This window comes from Physcomitrium patens, chromosome 12, assembly GCF_059467195.1.
Source record: "Physcomitrium patens ecotype Gransden chromosome 12, ASM5946719v1, whole genome shotgun sequence".
NCBI classification, from domain to species: domain Eukaryota; kingdom Viridiplantae; phylum Streptophyta; class Bryopsida; order Funariales; family Funariaceae; genus Physcomitrium; species Physcomitrium patens.
This window is the reverse complement of record NC_143421.1, coordinates 4,552,638-4,572,368: the sequence shown is the minus strand read 5'-3', so window position 1 is coordinate 4,572,368 and position 19,731 is coordinate 4,552,638. Positions and strand designations below refer to the sequence as shown.

At 32.1% G+C, this 19,731-nt stretch overlaps 2 protein-coding genes across 2 annotated transcripts; both read left to right on the top strand.

The window, feature by feature from the left end:
- Positions 1–206: 206 nt before the first annotated feature.
- Positions 207–1,676, top strand: LOC112289341 (auxin-responsive protein SAUR40). Its single transcript, XM_024534490.3, has one exon. The coding sequence runs from the start codon at positions 613–615 to the stop codon at positions 1,126–1,128; it is 516 nt and encodes a 171-aa protein (XP_024390258.1). The 5' UTR covers positions 207–612; the 3' UTR covers positions 1,129–1,676.
- A 3,173-nt stretch (positions 1,677–4,849) lies between these two features.
- Positions 4,850–6,966, top strand: LOC112289340 (uncharacterized). Its single transcript, XM_024534489.3, has 6 exons — positions 4,850–5,215; positions 5,464–5,520; positions 5,861–5,947; positions 6,084–6,164; positions 6,388–6,550; positions 6,733–6,966. Exons 1-6 carry the CDS (start codon positions 5,021–5,023, stop codon positions 6,798–6,800), a joined length of 651 nt encoding a protein of 216 aa, XP_024390257.1. The 5' UTR covers positions 4,850–5,020; the 3' UTR covers positions 6,801–6,966.
- Positions 6,967–19,731: the final 12,765 nt, after the last annotated feature.

Sequence of the window (19,731 nt, the reverse complement as noted above, 5' to 3'; positions counted from 1 at the left end):
CGGTGGGAATTGATATTGATTGAGACCGTAGTAGTAGAAGTTGAACCGAATTTTGACTGAACAGAACATTGGCGAAATCTCTGTGAACGGTGGGTGAAACTGCCGAAATTTGCGAAACAAAATGTTCTTGGAGATTCTAATGACAAGTGTCATCTGCGCATTCGGCAACTGTGGAAACAGTTACGGTCACACTAGACCGTCGTTCGGTCGGATCCGAGAAGAGAGTCTGAACATTGCCGACTCAGAAGGTATTTCTTGTGGCCTCCAGCAGATATATATATGTTCTGAGCCGCGAAATTGCCGAAGATTGCATGCATGATCCGAGAGTGATCTAAGTTGAGTCTTCTTCTTCTTCTTCTTGCGACTTGTGCAAGGAACCTGTGTGCATCGTTGCAGTCAGATGTCACACAACCTTCCCACTGAAGCTTCTTGGACCGTGGTGTTGGCATCACCTTGCTTGTGCATGACTACAGTGTTCACCTGGCTGTGCATCTGTTTTGAACTAGATCAGAGACTCTGGTCATCACTCGGGACTGCAATCTGGAGACTGGCTCCTTGAAGTTTGCATTAGAATTCGGCAGAAGATATTTCTACTCATTTTCTGAATTGGTTATGGCGATATCTAAGAAACTCAGTAATTTCTTGAGGACATTGTTTCATCCGAATTTTCGCTTCTATGCTAGATCTTTGTCGAGTTCCAGACAGACGAGTTTCTCATCTTCGGAGGCTTTGGACAGTTGCGAAATTTCTTGCCCCAACTTATCCTCTGGATCTCGCCGCCGTTCTCGCAATTGGGTCAAAACTGTCGCTAGTTGCGACTGCGAGGACAGCTGCTGTTGGGGTCCGCCGTCAGGTGTTCCTGAAGGCTGTTTCCCCGTTTACGTGGGCCTCGAGCGGAGACGCTTTCTTATTCAAACATCGCACCTTAGGAACGACATCTTCCAATTGCTGTTGTCCAAGTCTGAGGAAGAGTATGGTTTGAGTTGCGAAGGCGGGTTGCGTATTGCATGCCATCCTGATGTTTTTGAGCATTTTCTGAGGTGGCTGGAAAGTAAGGAGACACATTGTCCTCAGGAAATGATTCAGTTTTCAGCCCAGGAATCTACTTCAATTTGCGCTACGGTATGAAACCTTCCTGCTCATCGGAGGTCACAGACAGTCCTCATTTTCTGCTAACAGTCGTCCATGCATAATGATCTGAAATGTGATTCTAGAGGAGGGTACATCATCAGCTTGGCGATTTCATGTTCCATTTGAAGCCGTAGAGCTGGGCATAATATTCTGCCTTTGTACTACTGCTACTCCGCCGCTCGCGCCCGGAAGATGAGATCATATTTCCAACTTTCATCTGTATAGTACTTGCGATGCTGTAGAATATAGACCTGGAGTTTTCCGACACATTTCTTCATTTGTTCAAGCGATTGAACTTCAACACTACGAATCATGTTCAAGTTTAAAATTAGGAACTGCTTGACGTTTCGATGATGTAATGTGACGAGCAATAAACCATCCATCTCTTCCTCATGCACCAGATTCGGACGTTGAGGAGGTAGCTTAGAGGGGGATTCTTACAGCAGAATTTGTATATTTCAACCGCTTGTTAGCTCCCTGACAAGTCTTGTTAATCATCAACCAAGTGTTACGGAGCGCCATTCCTCAGAATAAACTGTAATTTGATTGCTATGTAATGTATATATATATATATATATATATGTTTATAGTCGTGGCGTGGCTCATTAAGATTGAGTCGGACGACGTCTTTCTAATTTCAAATCATGATCCCGTTGTGATTCACTGAAATCATCGTTGCGAATGAATTTAGATTTATGAAGGGTTTAATGCAATCTTTGCCGATCTAATCCACCAAAATCGAACAAACAAACTTCGTGCCCTGCTAAAATCACCCACCTTGCGATTCGACTTCTCACTATAAAAACGGGGCCCTTGATTTTAGCAGGGCACGAACTTTGTTCAGGGTACAACATCTATCCACAGCTTTTAGCGAGAGAGTGCTCTAGGTTACGTTGCAGGACTGACTGAGTTTCCTGTGTCATCGTGGTTAGCTATTTTGTAGACAATCTCGAACTATCTTCCATGTCCATGATGTTCAACAGAAAAAACCAACCTGATTTACCTGCGTCGCTAGTGTTCAATAAGGCCACTTTTCAAGTGAGATCTGCACAGTATCCTAGAGCGTATTACCTTGATACGTGGTACAATTCATGTAATTGTTTGGTGCTCTCTGAATCGAGCATATTTGTGCGGCATCTAGAAGCTAAACCAGCAGGTGAAATTATTCAGAATAGAGATCTTCCAGCACTTTGACTCCATCAAATCTGTTTATCGCGCGGTAGTTCCCTTCAGATTTATGCCCACAGACCGCTGTTAACATTTCTGAGTGGCAGTGATCCATCTTCGCCTGATTAAGAGAGGTGATTTACATTCTCTCCAGTGATGTAGTTATTACAACCCAACTTCATGCGTATTTGACGTCAATTTTGAGCATTATTTTTTGTGCTCCTCAGGGGTTCTTTTGTGCTGCACAGAACTGTACAAGAACCCCACATCAAAACCTCTTCTTGCTAAGTAAGGGACTAATACACTCTGCTTTTGGTGAAAAGAGTTGGTTTAACAATCCAACAAGTTTTTAATAAGTGTGTTAAAATGTGGTGCGATCACTTTCTACAAAACATGTTCAAAAGAAATATTCCTATGACCACATGCAGCAAGTTATCCAGTACCTCAAAACATCCTCTTCTTTCTTATGTTATCATGCGCCACCTGCAGGCCCTCTATTAGAACTGACTACGAATTCCGCTTCTTTTTTGGCCCAACGTAAGTTCCCATTCTCTTTTCTCCTTCTTCCTTGTGTCATCGAATGATAGAACTAGGATCCGAATCAAGACAAGTGAGGAAGGAGGTCCAAGACTCACTCTAGGATAAGGAAGAGATGGGAGAGTTTTGGGACCCATTCACGGCCAAAGAAGAAGGGGAGGAGAGAATTGGGATTTGCATCGAGACAAAAAAGAGAGGGAAGAGGTTTAAGATTTGAGTTGTCCAAAGAAGAAAGGGAAGATGGATCTAGAATATGTTGATTTTTCTAAGTATTACATATGTATATGTGTGTATATATATATATATATATATATACATGATTTTTAAAATGATTGATTATTGATTTTTACTTATTTTTGTTTTGTTTTTTTTTTCTTGTAAGATAATATACAGTTATTATTTTTCATCATGGCTTGGGAAACAAAACAAAAGAAACAAAATTGTCTTAAATTTGTATCAATCTTTTTTTAAAGAATTTCTACATTAAATCTAATAATTTAAAACTTCTACATCAAATTGATGATATATAAGATAATTTAGAAAGATGACATATTAAGTATCTTTTTTTAGTAATTAAAAATAAAAATGAAAATAAAATTTTGGTTCCCTTAAAAGACTTTGAGGAGTATTTTCTACGTGATTTTTATATTTTGTTTTGAAAAGCTTCTGGCTATATTATGATGCTTCTATTGTTTTACACTTTTTTATGGTTTTATTGTTTTTACCTCTTTACTATAGTTTTGGTCATAATTTTTGAAAATTTAAAGGAAAAAAAATTAAAGATTTAAATTTTAAAAAACAACTTCTTGCAACGAAGATCAAAATATATAAGATTTCTTAATTTTATTTTTAATTAAGAATAGTATATTACACAACTGGTTTTTGTTAATATCCAAGAAGAATAAGAAACCACAAGAAAAAACTAAATCTACTATCAAAATGGATGAGACTAACTCTTGCTATCTAAATTAGTTGAAGAAGATTCTTTACAAAAGTTATTGGCTATGATTCTAAATAATATGTTGAATACATTTCTTTAAAAGATTTGCTAATGAAAGAGCTAAAAACATTTATTAGAAAAACTTCTCAATTAAGACTGATTTTTTAGTATTTCTATTAAATTTTTATAAAAAGATAATAAAATCATCATAATTTTTTTAAAATTCAGAAAAAATAAATTAATAGTTAATTTTGCTTTTGTATTGCATACAATATGTAATTCTATACAAACTTGTCAAAAACGAATTAATACACTTGTAATCAAGAACAGGAAAAAAAAATAAAATAAAATAAAAAACAACAACAACAACAACAACAACAAACAAAAAAATCAAAAAAATCAAAAAAAAAAAAAAATCAAGAAAAAATATAGGGGAATGTTAAATAGACTCAAGCTTTTACTAAATTGACCCACCCATCCTAACCAACATGAAAAAAACAGAATAACATCTAAATCATTTCTCCACTATTGGATCCAAAAATCAATGAAAACCAATCACATTCATAATGATTACTATATTCTTCATCATGGGTAGGTTAATTTAGTAAAAACCTGGATCTATATAGCATACCCTTAAAATAAATAAAGAAAAAAAATACATTCCCAAATACAAAAAACTTCAAGATTCTTAAACCAAAATTGAGAAACAAATAAAAGTAGCTACAAGATTAACACTGGTTTTTTTTTGTTTTTTTTGTTTTCTCCTTTCAGATGCACTAAAGAGAAAATCTTGGGGTGCTAACATATAAAAAAGGCCATGTAAAAGCACGACAAGATTTGCTTTTTCCCCTTCACTTTGAAATCCCACTCTCTGAAGAGTGAATCGACTTTGACAAAATCACCGAGAACAGGGATGCACAAAATCAAACACCACGTGGCACGCACCCATTGAAGAACACCCGAGAAGAATCTGACATGGCAACGGAAGGAGCGGGAATGAGAAGGATGAGCCAGCCCAGTTTGTGTGTGTTGTGAAATAGAGCGAGAGTGTGCTCACAGAAGCTTTGCGAGGAGGAGGAGGAGGAATCTCGACGTGGGTGCCGGATCAGTGCTTGCGCCATCACCATTAGCGGTCTTGTTTTTGTTCTTCTTTCGTAATCCTCAGTCGGCACCACAACCCAGCTTGCAGCTTGAGAGGAGGGAGTGATCGAGGAGGGGCAGGTTAGGGGGGAGAATCTATCTATCATGTCAACCGCTATGGCCGCCGCGTCCACTGTTGGGGTTGTTCCCACTCACTCTTTTACGCAATGCTGCAAGGTCTCATCTCTGCGGGGGTCCAGTTTTCTGAACGCCGGCCGGTGCCAGCTTTCCGTGACTCGCACTGCAGCCCTTTCATTTCGTCGACCCGTGGCTCCGTCTCTCCGCGTCTACGCTGCGCAGGTTCGTTTCGGGTGTGGATTCCCACGGTGTTTGTTGACGCTTGTAATGTGACGTAATCTGGTTGCTCCTTGGAGGGTGTGCACAGTGAGATCTACCTCAATTCTATGGCATTGCTTGCATTTTACATAGACTCTGTCTTTTTTTGTCTTACAATCTATTGCTACAGCTCTAGTTTTGAGTTGGATTTGGAATACAGTGGGAAGGGCGTCTTTCAGATAGCTCGTTGTTGTTACTCGCCAATGATTCAGGGTGAAAGCGAGAGGAGCTACGTGATGGTGAAACCAGACGGCGTTCAGCGTGGCCTTGTAATTTCCCCTTACTGTGTCGCTGTCGTCGTTTTATAATGTTGCAAAGTAATCCAATAAATTAGATTGTATGTGAAAGGGTTTTCATTGGAGTCAATCACGATGAAACTACCCGGGAATTAGTGTTGTGAGTAGGGTTACTGGCTTCTCTTTACGACGAATAGTGCCTGAGGAGTGGGAAAGCTGGTAAGGAATGTTGGAAATTTTGTATACTCTTTGCAACCAAACGTGGAGAATTGTCCACGTATGGTTGTTAAGATAAGCGTACGTTAGAAACTTTCTCAAATGCTAACAATGTGCCAGGAATCTGCTGATTTGCTTTGGATATTGTCTTTCGCAGGTAGGTGAGATAATCTCTAGGTTTGAGCGGAAAGGCTTTCAGCTCATAGGATTGAAGCTGTTCAAAACCCCTAAAGAGCTTGCAGAGGTGAGCGTTTTATCACATTACCGCTGGTGCAACTGGTAGTTTCGTGGATGCGTGCTGGTCTTGATGGAGATTGATAGGCATGTCCTTCGGTTGAAGTGAGGAGAAACCTTACTTAAGTTTCTCAAACACTTTGCAGGAGCACTACGGGGAATTAAAGGAGAAACCATTTTACGGAAAGCTCGTTGCCTACATCATATCAGGCCCTGTCGTGTGCATTGTACGATCCCGTCTTTCATTAAATCAATATCTTTCCCCACTTGTTGAGCTTTGATTGGCAAACACTTGATCTTAATGCTCACTCGGGTGGTGAATAAAGGTTCAATTGTATAGTGTGGGCTCTAAGCATACCCTCTCAGCAGCTTAAGAGTTCTCATCGTGAAACTTGCTTTACTTTGTACCCCTGGAATCAGCTCATATGATGTCCTGCAAGGAAATTGCAGGCTTTGGAAGGACCTGGGATTGTAGCATCTGCAAGGAAGTTGATCGGGGCAACCAATCCATTAAACGCTGAGCCAGGCACCATCCGTGGTGACTTGGGTATCGACGTGGGGAGGAATGTTGTCCACGGTAGTGATAGTCCTGAGAATGGCCTCCGCGAACTTGGTAAGTTTCATATCAACTGCGATAACTCGAATGACTCCTTGCATTGAATCTATTCTCGCTGTGAAATAATTATGTCCTCATTCAATCCACGGCTAGTTCCTTTAAGCAATTTCTTTGAAAATCTCATATTCCCTTGTATGATAGTTTAATGGTTTCAGTAAAAAGCTGCGTGGGCACTGCAGGGCTATGGTTTGACGACGATGAGCTAATCCAATGGGACCAACACATGACCCCTTGGCTGAAAGAGTAGATTCCCGCGATCCCAAACATAGCAATAGAACTGTGTCAACTCCAACCAGTTTCCACTGCCATATTGCCATGATAATTAACTGTTCGACAGAGAGCATACAAACAATCCTGCACAACGAAATCCGTTTTATCAACATAAATCGAAAATGGAATAGCTTTCGTGTAAATGCAAGGATTTCATTGCAATTCTCTACCGCACGACAGTGAAGGTGACATGCTTTGCCTTCCTGCACTCGCACCCAGCATGCAACCACGATTTGTCGTTTGCATAAACTGTGAATGGTCTTCAGTCTGGGCTGGGAACGTGTTGCTCAGCGCAAGACCTCTCGTAGAAGTTAGGTTAGAACGGTTTTCGAATAATGCCGTGTAGTCCATGCAACTCTCGCGATGACTGTCGACGACGGCTGGATCCGCATGCCGCTGAAAGGTCCTTTCCGATCTCTTCCTACTGTCACCATGGCGGCTGCTCCCGCGATGCACTCAGCGGCCTTGGCTTTGCCTTGTTGACATTAGGCAGTTCCTGTAGTAAAACAGTCATGTTCAAGTATAGAAAAGTCTAGGATTAAAGCTAGATATGTTCATATAGTGGAAGGATTAAGAGAGTGTGTAACAATTATAATTGCACCTTGTTTAGTATTTACCTATGATATGAGCAAAAGTCTTAAACTTGTTAAGAATTTTGTCAAACAAAATCTTTGACTGTATAATACTAGCTAATTCAAAAATATGAATAACCTTGTTATAATTGCAGTTGGATGCATGAATGATCATAATCATTGCATAGTTCACTTTGCAAAAGTATTTGAGTATATAGTTGATGTGTCAGCAACACACCTACCATCTCTTCTTTCCAAGAATTTTAAATAACACATTGATAGAAATCAAATATAAAGTTATTGTGATTATAATAATATAATAGCTATTTTAAGTATAACACTCTTTTACATATTTTTAAGCACTAAAATTAGTGCATTTAGATTGTAATAGACATTTTTAGAATAGTGGATCGAGGCTTGAATTTTGATATAGGATACAATTTAAAATTATAACTATAGATTGAAAAGATTAGAAAAATGTCATAAAAAGATGATATGGTAGAAAAGTCTTTCCTTGCTATAAGTAGAATCTAACATCCTTAAAGAAAGATATTTTTTTCTTAGAGAGATTAATATCAATCTTCATAGGATAAGTAGAAGGTACCAATAGTTAATCAAAGACATACTTCTTATTAAAAAAATTACATAAATATCAACATTATCTAAACTTGTAGTATTTGATATTACCTTATAAACATGAAAGATAAGCAAGTAATATATCACTACAAAAGATTGGCTTCTATCTCTAAGATAGAAGTTGAATATGACCAATACCATAATTTTTTGTCTATAAAGAATCTTTAATATATGTCTTAGTGGACTTGGTATTAAATCAAGAGATTAAAGATTTATCTTATTAGAGCAATAAGAATTGAATTGTTAAAAAATAAGAAGTTAAGTATTATTTAATTATTTAATTATTTATTTTATTATAAAAGATAATATTACAACTAAAGAATAAGATGATATATGATTAAAAAGTAAAATAAATAAGAATTGAGACTTATAACCACCATTTGCCATTGAAACATATAACCACCATTGCCAAAAATATCTATAATAATAATTACTATAAAACTCTTAGTATTGCATGTTGCGATATGAAATCTTAAGATAATTTTTTTTGATTGATGGTATAAAATAAAAGATAAAATAAAAAGAAAAAAATAAAAATTAAAAAATAAAAAGAAGTTTTTTTTGAAATTCACAATATAAAACTAAAAATAATATATTTATTAGATTTTTACTTAATAAATAATAAAAATAAATAATAAAAGTAAATTTCTATGAAAATCCTATTTTCTATATAAATTAATAAAAACTCATAATCTTTTTTAAACTTCTTTTGCATACTAATTAATAATTATAAGTTTATAATGAGTAATATATATGAATAGAAGACCATTTTCTACATTGGTCTTAAGATCTAAATAAGATTTATTAAAATTAAAAAAAAAAACTTTCAAATGCAGGAAATTATAATTTTTGATGGTCAATTTGTTGACTCTATAATAATCTACACACATTTGTAAGAATCTATTTTTTTCTTCATAGAGAAGATTTATGCATTCATAGAAATTTCTTAATTTAGAATGAGTTTCTTTGTAATTATTTTTTAAATATAATCTTTTAAATTAACAAGTTTATACTTTAATAAGTTGTAAATTGGTCCAAAAGGTAGTTGTGCTTCTTATTAAAGGTCAATTATGTAGTCATATGGCTAGTATTTTGGCAATATGTTACCATTTTTTTTTTAATATATTTTAATATTTATTAAATTGATTTAGAATTCTATTACAACCTTAATTTGAATTAATACTTGATATTGTATAAATAAAAAATAAATCTTATATTATATGGCTTATATAAATATCTTAGCTTCTATATATAAAGTTTTATAGTAGACATTTAATAAGCTAATTTTCACATAACATGACAAGTTTTGTAGTAGACATTTAATTGTGAAATAATTTTATTTTATCTTGAAGTTGTACTTACAATCTAAAAAAAAACATGAGATATTTAGAAACATCTTTTTGCAATCTTAAACAACCTGAATAAGCTTATAATTATGCTAAGTATATCTTATCAACTTTAGAAAAATCCTGAGATATATCTTATCACATTTTAATCAATTCCAAATAAATTTTATACAATATTTAACAATTATAATTTAAAATCATAGAAATCTTAATAAAATAAATATAAATATAAAAATAAATCTTAAAAAATTTCTAATAAAATCTAAAGAAATTATAAAGAAATTATAAAAAAAATCTGAAGAAATTCTAATAAAACCTTATTCAATGCTAAAACAATCTTGAGTAAATCCTAATTGAATCATATTCAAATTTTAAATAAAATGTAATAAAATCTACATAAAATCCTAAATAAATTCTAAAAAATTCTAACCAATTTTTTAATAAATCCTATTATAATTTCAAATGAATTCTATAAAAGATTTTAAACCTTAATAATAATTAATTTTACAATTGAACTTAATTTATTCTTTACAAACTTCTTTATAGAAATTTCCTATTTTAAGAATGGACTACCATTCTTTGTAAAAAAAATTATTTAATATTAGATGTTGCAAATTATCTTCATCTAATTTAACTTATAGATTTATTTGAATTTTCTATTAAAAAAATTATAGATAATATTCTTAGCAAAAAATAGAATAGATTTACAATTATTATAGATCTTCACAAACTTGTCAATATTTTTAGGATAGAAATCTCATGTATTTCTAATATCAATCATAGATGTAGCATTCCAATGTTTATGGAAGATATCAACAATAAAGTTCAAAGTCTATGCCAAAAAGTTGTACAATTGAGAGAAGGAAGTAGATCAAGTTCACAATTAAATCTAAAAAAATTTATTACCATAAGTATGAGGGACATAAAGATAAATATGCTAGAAAATTTTGAAGGAACAAGATCAAAGTTTCAAGAAATTTTATAACAAGTAAAACTCTATCTAAGATTGCATCTTTTTTAATATCCTCATGGATTTACTTAAGTTAGGTTTATAGGTGCACATCTCTCTAAGAGGCCTTTCTCTTAGTTTATAACTAATTGAAAAAATAATTTATAACTATTCTATGATTTAAATTCATTCTTAAAAGCTTTCATGGCCATATTTAGAGAAAGTCATCAAAAAATGATAGCATAAATCAAACTTGTATCTTTATGACAAAGATCACATTCAACCATCATATATTCTATTAAATTCTAAAACCTTGCTTGCAATATGGATTGGAATAATAAAGTCTTCATTAATCAATTTCAATATAAGTTAAAAGATAATACCTTAGATTTATTATTAATAATCCAAAGAATAGAATTTTTGAAGGAATTTATTGCTCAAGCCATTATATGCAAGAATTGATTCATTAAAAGACATCAAGAGTAAAGATTTAGTTGAAAAAATATAAGTCAAGTCATTGTAACAACTTCTAAATTTATAGAAGCTTATTCATTAAAATCAAAACTTATGCAAATTAACAGGATGTCATAGACATACATAGATATTCTAATAAATATTTATATGATTAAGTAGGAACAGATAAAAGTAGATAAAAGAAGTTTAATTTCATAAGACCTTTTAGAAAAGCTTTCTAAAAGCTTCATAGACACTACTTGACTTTACATGTATTTGTAGTTGATTGGTAGATTAGAAACTTGATCCATAAGTTAACCATGTATTAATAGCTTACAAAACAAGCTAACTATGTGGCGCATGTATAAAAAACTTGTCTTGTAAGTTAAGATACATGTCTTACAAAGTCAACACATTTTGAAGGTTCTATAGGACATTGCCACATAGCTCCTAATTAAGAGTATATATGAAGGCAAGAATGAAGCCTTCTTCACTCTTGTCAATACCTTTGTAGTCTTTAATCTTGCTCCAAGTCTTTCTAGTCTTCTTATTTTTGGCAATAGCCATTCTAGTTAAATATTATATCATCTTTGAGTGACTTTCAAGCTCCTTTTAGTAATACATGACTGTATTAAGGATTTTATTTCTTTGAGATTCATGTCCTTGATAATTTGATAAGAATACTAACATATTATTTTTATCTTATTTTAGAAGTGAGTGGATTATCCTACTTCTATTGTTATATTTTAAAGATTGCGGACTACCTACCTTTAAACAAAAAATATACAAATCTTTTCTTTAAAGAGAGAGGATTATCCCTCTTTGTGGAAATTTTTATTAAAAGTTGCACATTACCCTCCTCTAATTTAACTTTTTGAATTTATTTGACTTTTCTATGAAAGAAAAGATTATGGATGCTACTCTTAGCAAAAGTGAGAATAGATTTACAACTATTGCAGATCTTCATGAGCTTGCCAATACTCTAAGAGTCAAAATCTCATATATTTCTAATAAAAATCATGGATGTATTATATCTACGCCTATAGAAGAAGTTCAAAGTCTATGACAAGAAGTTGTGCAATTGAAGGAAGCAAGTAGGTCGACGTCACAACCAAATCTAAGGAGTTTTACTTCTATAAGTATGACAGGAACAAGGATTAATATGCTTGAGAAGTTTGATGGAACAAAATAAAAATTTTGAAGATTTTTTCAACAAGTCAAGCACTTATTAAGTTTGCATTCTTTCTAATACTATAATGGATTCATTCAAGTCCGATTCATAGATGCACTTCTATCAAAAAGTGTTCTTTCTTGATTTGTACCTTTAATAGAAAAAGATTTGTAACTCTTTTATAATTTGAATTCATTCTTAGAAGTGTTTATGGCCACATTTAGAAAAAGTAATAAAAAAAGTGTAGCACAAACCAAGTTCTTATTTTTATGGCAAGGATCATGGTTAGCCACCATATATGCTTTTGAATTCTAAAACCTTGCTTGCGACACACACTGGAATGACAAAGTCCTTATCAATCAATTTTGATATGGTTTGAAGGATAATGTCAAAGACTTGTTATTAATAATACCATAGACAGAATCTTTTGAACAATTTATTGCTCAAGCCATTACATGTGACAATCAATTATTTGAAAGACGTCAAGAATAAAGATATGGCTAAAGAGGAACAAATCAAATAATAATGGAAGCTCCTAAGTTTTTAAAAACTTATTTAAGAAAGCTAGAATCAATGTGAATTGATACAATATATTTTAAATTCTTTATAGAGTAAAAAAAGAGTCAACGATGTCAAAAGGACTTATGCTTATATTGTAGAGAAGTTAAACATATTGCTCAATATTGTCCAAAGAAACAACACAATTACAAAATGAGAATCACAATTTCCAAAGAAGACCATGTGTCGAAAAATAAATTTCTCCAAGTATAATAGGCACCATATAGCTGGAATCATGTGCAACATCTATTAAAGATCCTATTTTCTTCTTTGATTCCTCACCTTGTTTTACAATAGAAGTTTATTTAGGACCAAAAAATCACAAAGCCTTAGTCTTGTTGGATTTAGGAGCCTCAACTTGTTTTATTATAGAAGTTTGTTTAGGACCAAAAAATCACAAAGCGTTAGCCTTGTTGGATTTAAGAGCCTCAACTTATTTTATAGATGAAGAATTTGTCAAAAAATAAGATATATCCTTCGTTAAGAAAATCAAATATGTACATGTAGAAGTAATAGATGGACGTTCATTGTCTTCTCGAGATGTTACATATTAGCTATTCCCATAGAAGTAGCAACTAGTGGTCACAATAGTTTAGTAATATTTAATGTGATTAAATCTACTTCTAATTTAATTATTTTAAGATTATTGTGATTAAAAAGATATAATCTTGAGATAGACTGGATTTCTTCTAATCTTGATTTTTTCCATAGTTTAGCCTAAGGTCTTACTAGAAAGGTAGAAATTCATAAGTCTAGTATATTTAAACCTTTATTAATAAAAGCGAGAGCTTTTATGCATGCCAAAAATGAAGGGCCATCTTTTGTTATATATGCCATGCCCATTATTGATGGTGAGAAGATATCAAGTTGTATTCTTAGCCAGTATTAAGATTTCTAGGATGTTTTTGAAAAAAAGAATACAAATATTCTTTCAAAGCATTGTTGTTATGATTGTACCATCAATCTTCAAGAAGGGATTCAACCACCATTTGGACCAATCTATAGCCTATTACAAAATGAATTGGTTGTACTCAAAGAATATATTAATGAGAACTTGGCTAAAAACTTTATATACTATTCTAAATCTTTAGCTAGAGCTCCTATCTTATTTGTAAAGAAAAAAGATGGATTCCTATGAGTATGTGTGAATTATTAAAAATTTAACAAGATCACCATTAAGAATAGATATCCTCTACCTTTGATTTCAAGACTTCTTGATCAAGTAAATCAATGAAAGATTTATACAAAAAAAGATCTACAAGGAACATATAACTTGATCCATATCAAATAAGGAGATGAATGGAAGATTGCTTTCCAAACTAGGTCTGGACATTTTGAATATATTGTCATACCTTTTGGATTCACAAATACACCAGCTGCTTTTCAACATCTAATAAATGATGTCTTTTATGAGTTTCTTCATGAATTTATTGTCTATTATTTAGATAATATTTTAATCTATTCTAAGAATATAAATGAGCATGAAGTTCATGTTTATTGTGTATTAAAAAAACTAAGAGGTGTAAGATTATAAGCAAAGATGGAAAAGTGTGTATTCTATATTACTCAAATTGACTTTTTTGGCATAGACATATACATTTATGTCAATAATTACTTATATGATTAGGTAGAAGTAAGTAAATATAGATTAATTTCATAAAATCTTTTAGTATAGCTTTCTAGAAGCTTCATAGATGTGGTTTGGATTTTAGATGTGTTTATAGGTTGAAAACTTGGCCAACAAGTTAACCACGTGTTGGTAGCTTGTAGAACAAATTAACTCCATATAATAGCTTATAGAACAAGTTAATCATGTGGCACTTACATAGATAACTTGCCTTGCAAGTTAAGACATGTGGCTAGCAAAGTCAACATGTTTTGGAGGTCCTATAAGTCATTGCCATGTAACTCCTAATTAAGAGTATATATGGAGGCAAAAGTGAAGTCTTCTTCACTCTTATTAATGCCGTTCTAGTCCTTAGTCTTGTTTCAAGACTTTCTAGTCTTCTTATTTATCGCAGTAGCCATTCTAGTTAATATAACATTATCTTTTGAATGGCTTTCTAGTTCTCTTTAGTGACATCAGAGTATATTGAGGATTCTCTTTCTTTGATATTTATATCTTTGACAGTTTGATAAGAGTGCTAACATACTATTTTTATCTTATTTTAGAAGTGAGTGGATTATCTCACTTCTATTGTTGTATTTTGAAGGTTGCGGACTACCTACCTTTTAAACAAAAAAAATCTTATTTTTAAACATTGGTATTTTTTTAAAGAGAGTGGATTATTCCTCTTTGTAGAAATTTTTATTAGAGGTTGTGGATTACCCTCCTCTAGTTTAACTTTTTGGATTTTTTTGAGTTGCCTATAGAAGGAAAGATTATGGATGCTACACCAAGTGGAAGTGAGAATAGATTTGCAACTATGGGAGATCTTCATGAGCTTGTCAACACTCTTAGAGTAGAAATCTCACGTATTTCTAATGCGAATCATAGAGGTACTATATCTACACCTATGGAAGAAGTTCAAAGTCTACGGTAAGAAGTTGTGCAATTGAAGGAATCAAGTAGATCAACCTCACAACCAAATCTAAGGAGTTTTGCTTCTATAAGTATGATGGGGACAAGGATTAGTATCCTTGAGAAGTTTGATTGAAGAAGATCAAAATTTTGAAGATTTTTGTAACAAGTCAAGCTGTATCTAAGGTTGCATCTTTTTCAATATCTTGATGGATTTACTTAAGTTGGATTCCTAAATACACTTCTATCAAGAAGTGCTTTCTATTAGTTTGCACCTTTAATGGAAAAAGAATTGTGATTCTTTTATGATTTAAATTCATTTGTAGAAGTATTTACGACCACATTCGAAGAAAGTGATTGAGAACAAGTAGCAGAGACCAAACTCTTAACTTTATGATAAGGATTACAATCAGTCACCACACATGCTGTTGAATTCCAAAACCTTAATTGTGATGTAGACTAGAATGATGAAGCACTCAACAATCAATTTTGATATGGATTAAAGGATAGTGTCAAAGATTTGTTATTAACAATGCTAAAAGCAAAATCTTTGGAATAATTTATTACTCAAGCCATTACATGCAATAATTGATTATTTGAACAACATCAAGAACAAAGACTTGGCTGGAGAGGAACAAATTAAGTAATGGCGATAGCTTCTAAGTTTTTTAAAATGTACTCATCAAGGCCAAAACTAATGCTAATTGATATGATACATTTCAAAATTCTCACACAGTAAGAAAAAAACTCCACGTTGCAAAAAAGGTTTGTATTTATATTATAGAAAAGCTAAGAACATTACCCAATATTGTTCAAAGAAGCAATACAATTACAAAATAAAGATCACAATTACCAAAGAAAATAATGTGTCAAAAAATAAGTTTCTTGAGCTACAATAGGGGCCATGCGGTTAGAATAATGTACAATAACTAGTAAAGGTCCTATGCTCTCCTCAAATCCCTCACCTTGTTTTATAATAGATGTGTTTTTAGGACCTAAAAATCACAAAGGCTTTGCCTTATTAGATTTATTAGCCTTAGCCTATTTTATAGATGAAGATTTTGTCAAAAATAAAAAAAATATCTTTAATCAAAAAAACTAAATCTATACATGTAGAAGTCATAGATGGTCGTTTGTTGTCTTCTAGAAATGTTATCCATGAGACTATTCCTTTAGATGTAACAATTAAAGATCATAACAGTGTAGTAGTATTTAATATAATAAGATCTCCTTCCAATCTAATTATTTTAGGATTATCATGGCTAGAAAAATATAATCTTCAAATAAATTAGATTTTTTGTAATCTTAATTTTTTTAATAGTATAATCTAAGATCAAGTTAGTAAAGTAGAAATACAAAAGTCTAATACTTCCAAACCTTTACTGATAAGTACAAGAGCCTTCATACATGCTACAAAAGAAAGATCATCTTTTGCTATATTTGCTATGTCTATTTCTAATGGTAAAAAAATATCAAGTGGTATTTTTAGCCAATATCAAGAATTCTAAGACGTCTTTGAAAAGAAGAATACAAATATTCTTCTAAAGTATTGACCTTATGATTGTTCAATTGATTTGCAAGAAGGAGCTCAATCGCCATTCGGACCAATCTATAATTTATCACAGAATGAGTTCGCTATATTAAAGGAATATATTGATGAGAACTTGGCAAAGAACTTCATATGCCATTCTAAATTTCTAGTTGGAGCTCTTATCTTATTTGTGAAGAAGAAAGATAGATCTCTATATATGTGTATAGATTATCGAAGACTGAATAAGATCACTATCAAGAATAGGTATCCTTTGCCTTTGGATTCAAGAGTGCTTAACCAATTCAATCAAGCAAAGATCTATACCAAAATAGATCTACGAGGAGCATACAACTTAATTTGTATCAAAGAAAGAGATAAATAGAAGATTGCTTTTCGAACTAGGTATAGACATTTTGAATATAATGTCATACCTTTTGGATTCATGAATGCACTGACCGCTTTTCAACATCTTATAAATGATATTTTTTGTGAGTTTGTAGATGATTTTGTTGTTTGTTATTTAGACAATATTCTAATCTATTCTAAGAATATAAAATAATATGAACTTCATGTTCATTGTGTGACAGAAACTTACAAATACAAGATTATATGCCAAGTTGGAAAAGTGTGTATTTGATACTACTCAAGTTGATTTTTTAGGGTACATCATTTCTAATAAAGGCCTTATGATGGATCTTAAGAAGGTCCAAATTATCATAGGTTGGAAGATTTTAAGAATAGTATGAGATGTGCAATATTTTTTAAGCTTTGCTAATTACTATAAAATCTTCATGAAGAACTTTTTTCAAGTTACAAGTCTACGTACACGTTTGAATTGTAAAGACAAACTCAAGTAGAATAAAGAAGAAAAAGCATCATTTGATGCTTTAAAGAAAGAGTTTACTTTTGCACCAATCTTGCATTGCATCCATTTTTCTCAGATATTTTTTTTGGAAATAGATGTGTCAGACTTTGCTATGGATGTTGTATTATTACAAATCGAAACAAATGACAAACTCCACCTATTAGCTTTTGAGTCCTAAAAATATTTAATAGCCAAAATTAATTATGAAATCCATGACAAAGAGCTCCTTGCAATTTTGGATTCATTTCAAAAATAGCATTATTAATTAGAAGGCACTTCAAATCTAGTCACCATATATATATAGATCATAAGAACTTCAAGTACTTTATGTCAACACGTGTTTTGAATGGTCGTCAAGCTCATTGAAGCATGTCTTTATCTAGATTTAATTTCAAGATCACTTATCAATCCCAAAAACAACAAGGTCTATCAAATGTCCTTTCTAGATGTTCTTATACCAAAAGAAGAAGATGCATCTTTTCATCAACAAAGAATGATCCTCTTGAAGCTAGAGCATTTTCATCTTCGAGCAATAAAATCAACATTGACTATTAATTCAACCTTTGTCAAGCAAATTCAATCAAGTATGTTTTCTATTCTTCTTTTTCATGATATTAAGAATACTTCCTCTAAGTCCTATGACACTTCAAAGTTTGAGTTCAATAAGAACCTATTATATTTCAAAGATCGCCTATATATTCTAGAAGGTGAGGTACAATTATGTGTCCTTTAAGCTCGTCATGATTTTTCAGGAGCCGGAAATTTTAGATACAATAAGACTTTAGCTTAATATTAAGAGATTTTTGGTGGCCTCAAATATGGAAGGTAGTGAAAGAATTTGTACAATCATGCGATACTTGTTCAAGATCCAAAACTCCTCACCATCGACCTTATGGACTGCTTCAACTATTACCTATTCCAAAACAATCATGATTTTTTTTTTCTATGGATTTTATCATGAATCTTCTAGTCACAAGCTCATATGATTCTATATTCATAATCATAGATTGCTTCACCAAAATGGTGTATTTTTTACTATGTACAAAATCTATTCTAGGTAAAAAAAGAGCTAAGTTTTTTTATCGATAATATCTATCACTATCATGAATCGTCAAAGGATATTATATTAGATAGGAGGACTTAATTTGTATCAAGATTTTAAAGAATCTTATTTAAGATTCTAAAGGTGGATATAAAGCTTTTTTTGGCTTTTCATCTTCAAACTGATGGTTAAATAGAATGGGTGAATCAAATTTTGGAATAGTATTTGAGGTGTACTATAAACTATCATCAAGATGATTGGACAACTCTTTTGTCATTGGCAAAGTTTGCATACAATAATTTAGTATATTTTTTTATTTAAAAAATATCTTTCTTTATTAATTATGATTATCATCTACAACTTGATACTTTTGACTTTTCAAAAGTTGATAATCTTATGGTAGAAGATTTAGCAAATCATTTGTAAAAGCTACATGCAACAATGAAGATATAATTAAAAGAAGCTCAAGAATGGCAAAAGAATAATGTGGATGCCTATCGTAAGGAGCAACCATAATTCAATATAAGTGACAAAGTATAGTTACTTCATTACAATATCAAGATTACTCGTCCTTGTGATAAGTTGGATTATTGTAGGTTGGAACCTTTTTTCTATTTGTGAACAAATCAATCCTATTGCTTATCAATTATATCTACCAAATTCTATGGAGTTCCACCATGTATTTCATGTATCCCTTCTTGAGCCATACAAGATAGTGAATATTTTGGAAAGAAGACAAATGCCACTTCTTCTTGTAGAAGTACATAATAATTAAGAATTTGAGGTGGAAGAAGTATTAAACTCAAGGCAGTATCAAAATAGATTGAAATATCTTGTTTATTGGTATAGATATGATATTAGTGAATCCACATGGAAGCCATCAAAGAATCTTGTAAATACAACAAAGAAAGTTGAAGCTTTTCATCAACAAAATCTATCAAAATCAAGATGAAGAATAACAAATCTTTGCTATAAAAGAATCAAGATAAAAAAATAGAATTCTATCTTCTATCTTTTTTTATAGCTTATATGTATTTGTAATGTTAAAGAGTTGGAAAACCAACAACCAACAGATTCAACTCAAGAGCTTTTATTTGCAGACTTACTAGATGAGACATTGTGATTGTTACAACCTTCAAGATGATGAAATTGATATGAAGTTCCTCAAGAATTACATGTCGTTCCTCAATTAGATGGCAAGATACAATATGTTTGGTATCATGACCTTGAGAGAGACTCTTGCTGTTTGGTGATTTTATTAGAA

Bases quoted from the DNA above. Each gene is read 5' to 3' on its own strand.
- LOC112289341 (XM_024534490.3), top strand. From the start codon at position 613: ATGGCGATATCTAAGAAACTCAGTAATTTCTTGAGGACATTGTTTCAT.
- LOC112289340 (XM_024534489.3), top strand. From the start codon at position 5,021: ATGTCAACCGCTATGGCCGCCGCGTCCACTGTTGGGGTTGTTCCCACT. The intron at 5,521-5,860 runs GTAATTTCCCCT...TGTCTTTCGCAG, and splicing joins ACGGCGTTCAGCGTGGCCTT to GTAGGTGAGATAATCTCTAG. The intron at 6,165-6,387 runs GTACGATCCCGT...AGGAAATTGCAG, and splicing joins CAGGCCCTGTCGTGTGCATT to GCTTTGGAAGGACCTGGGAT.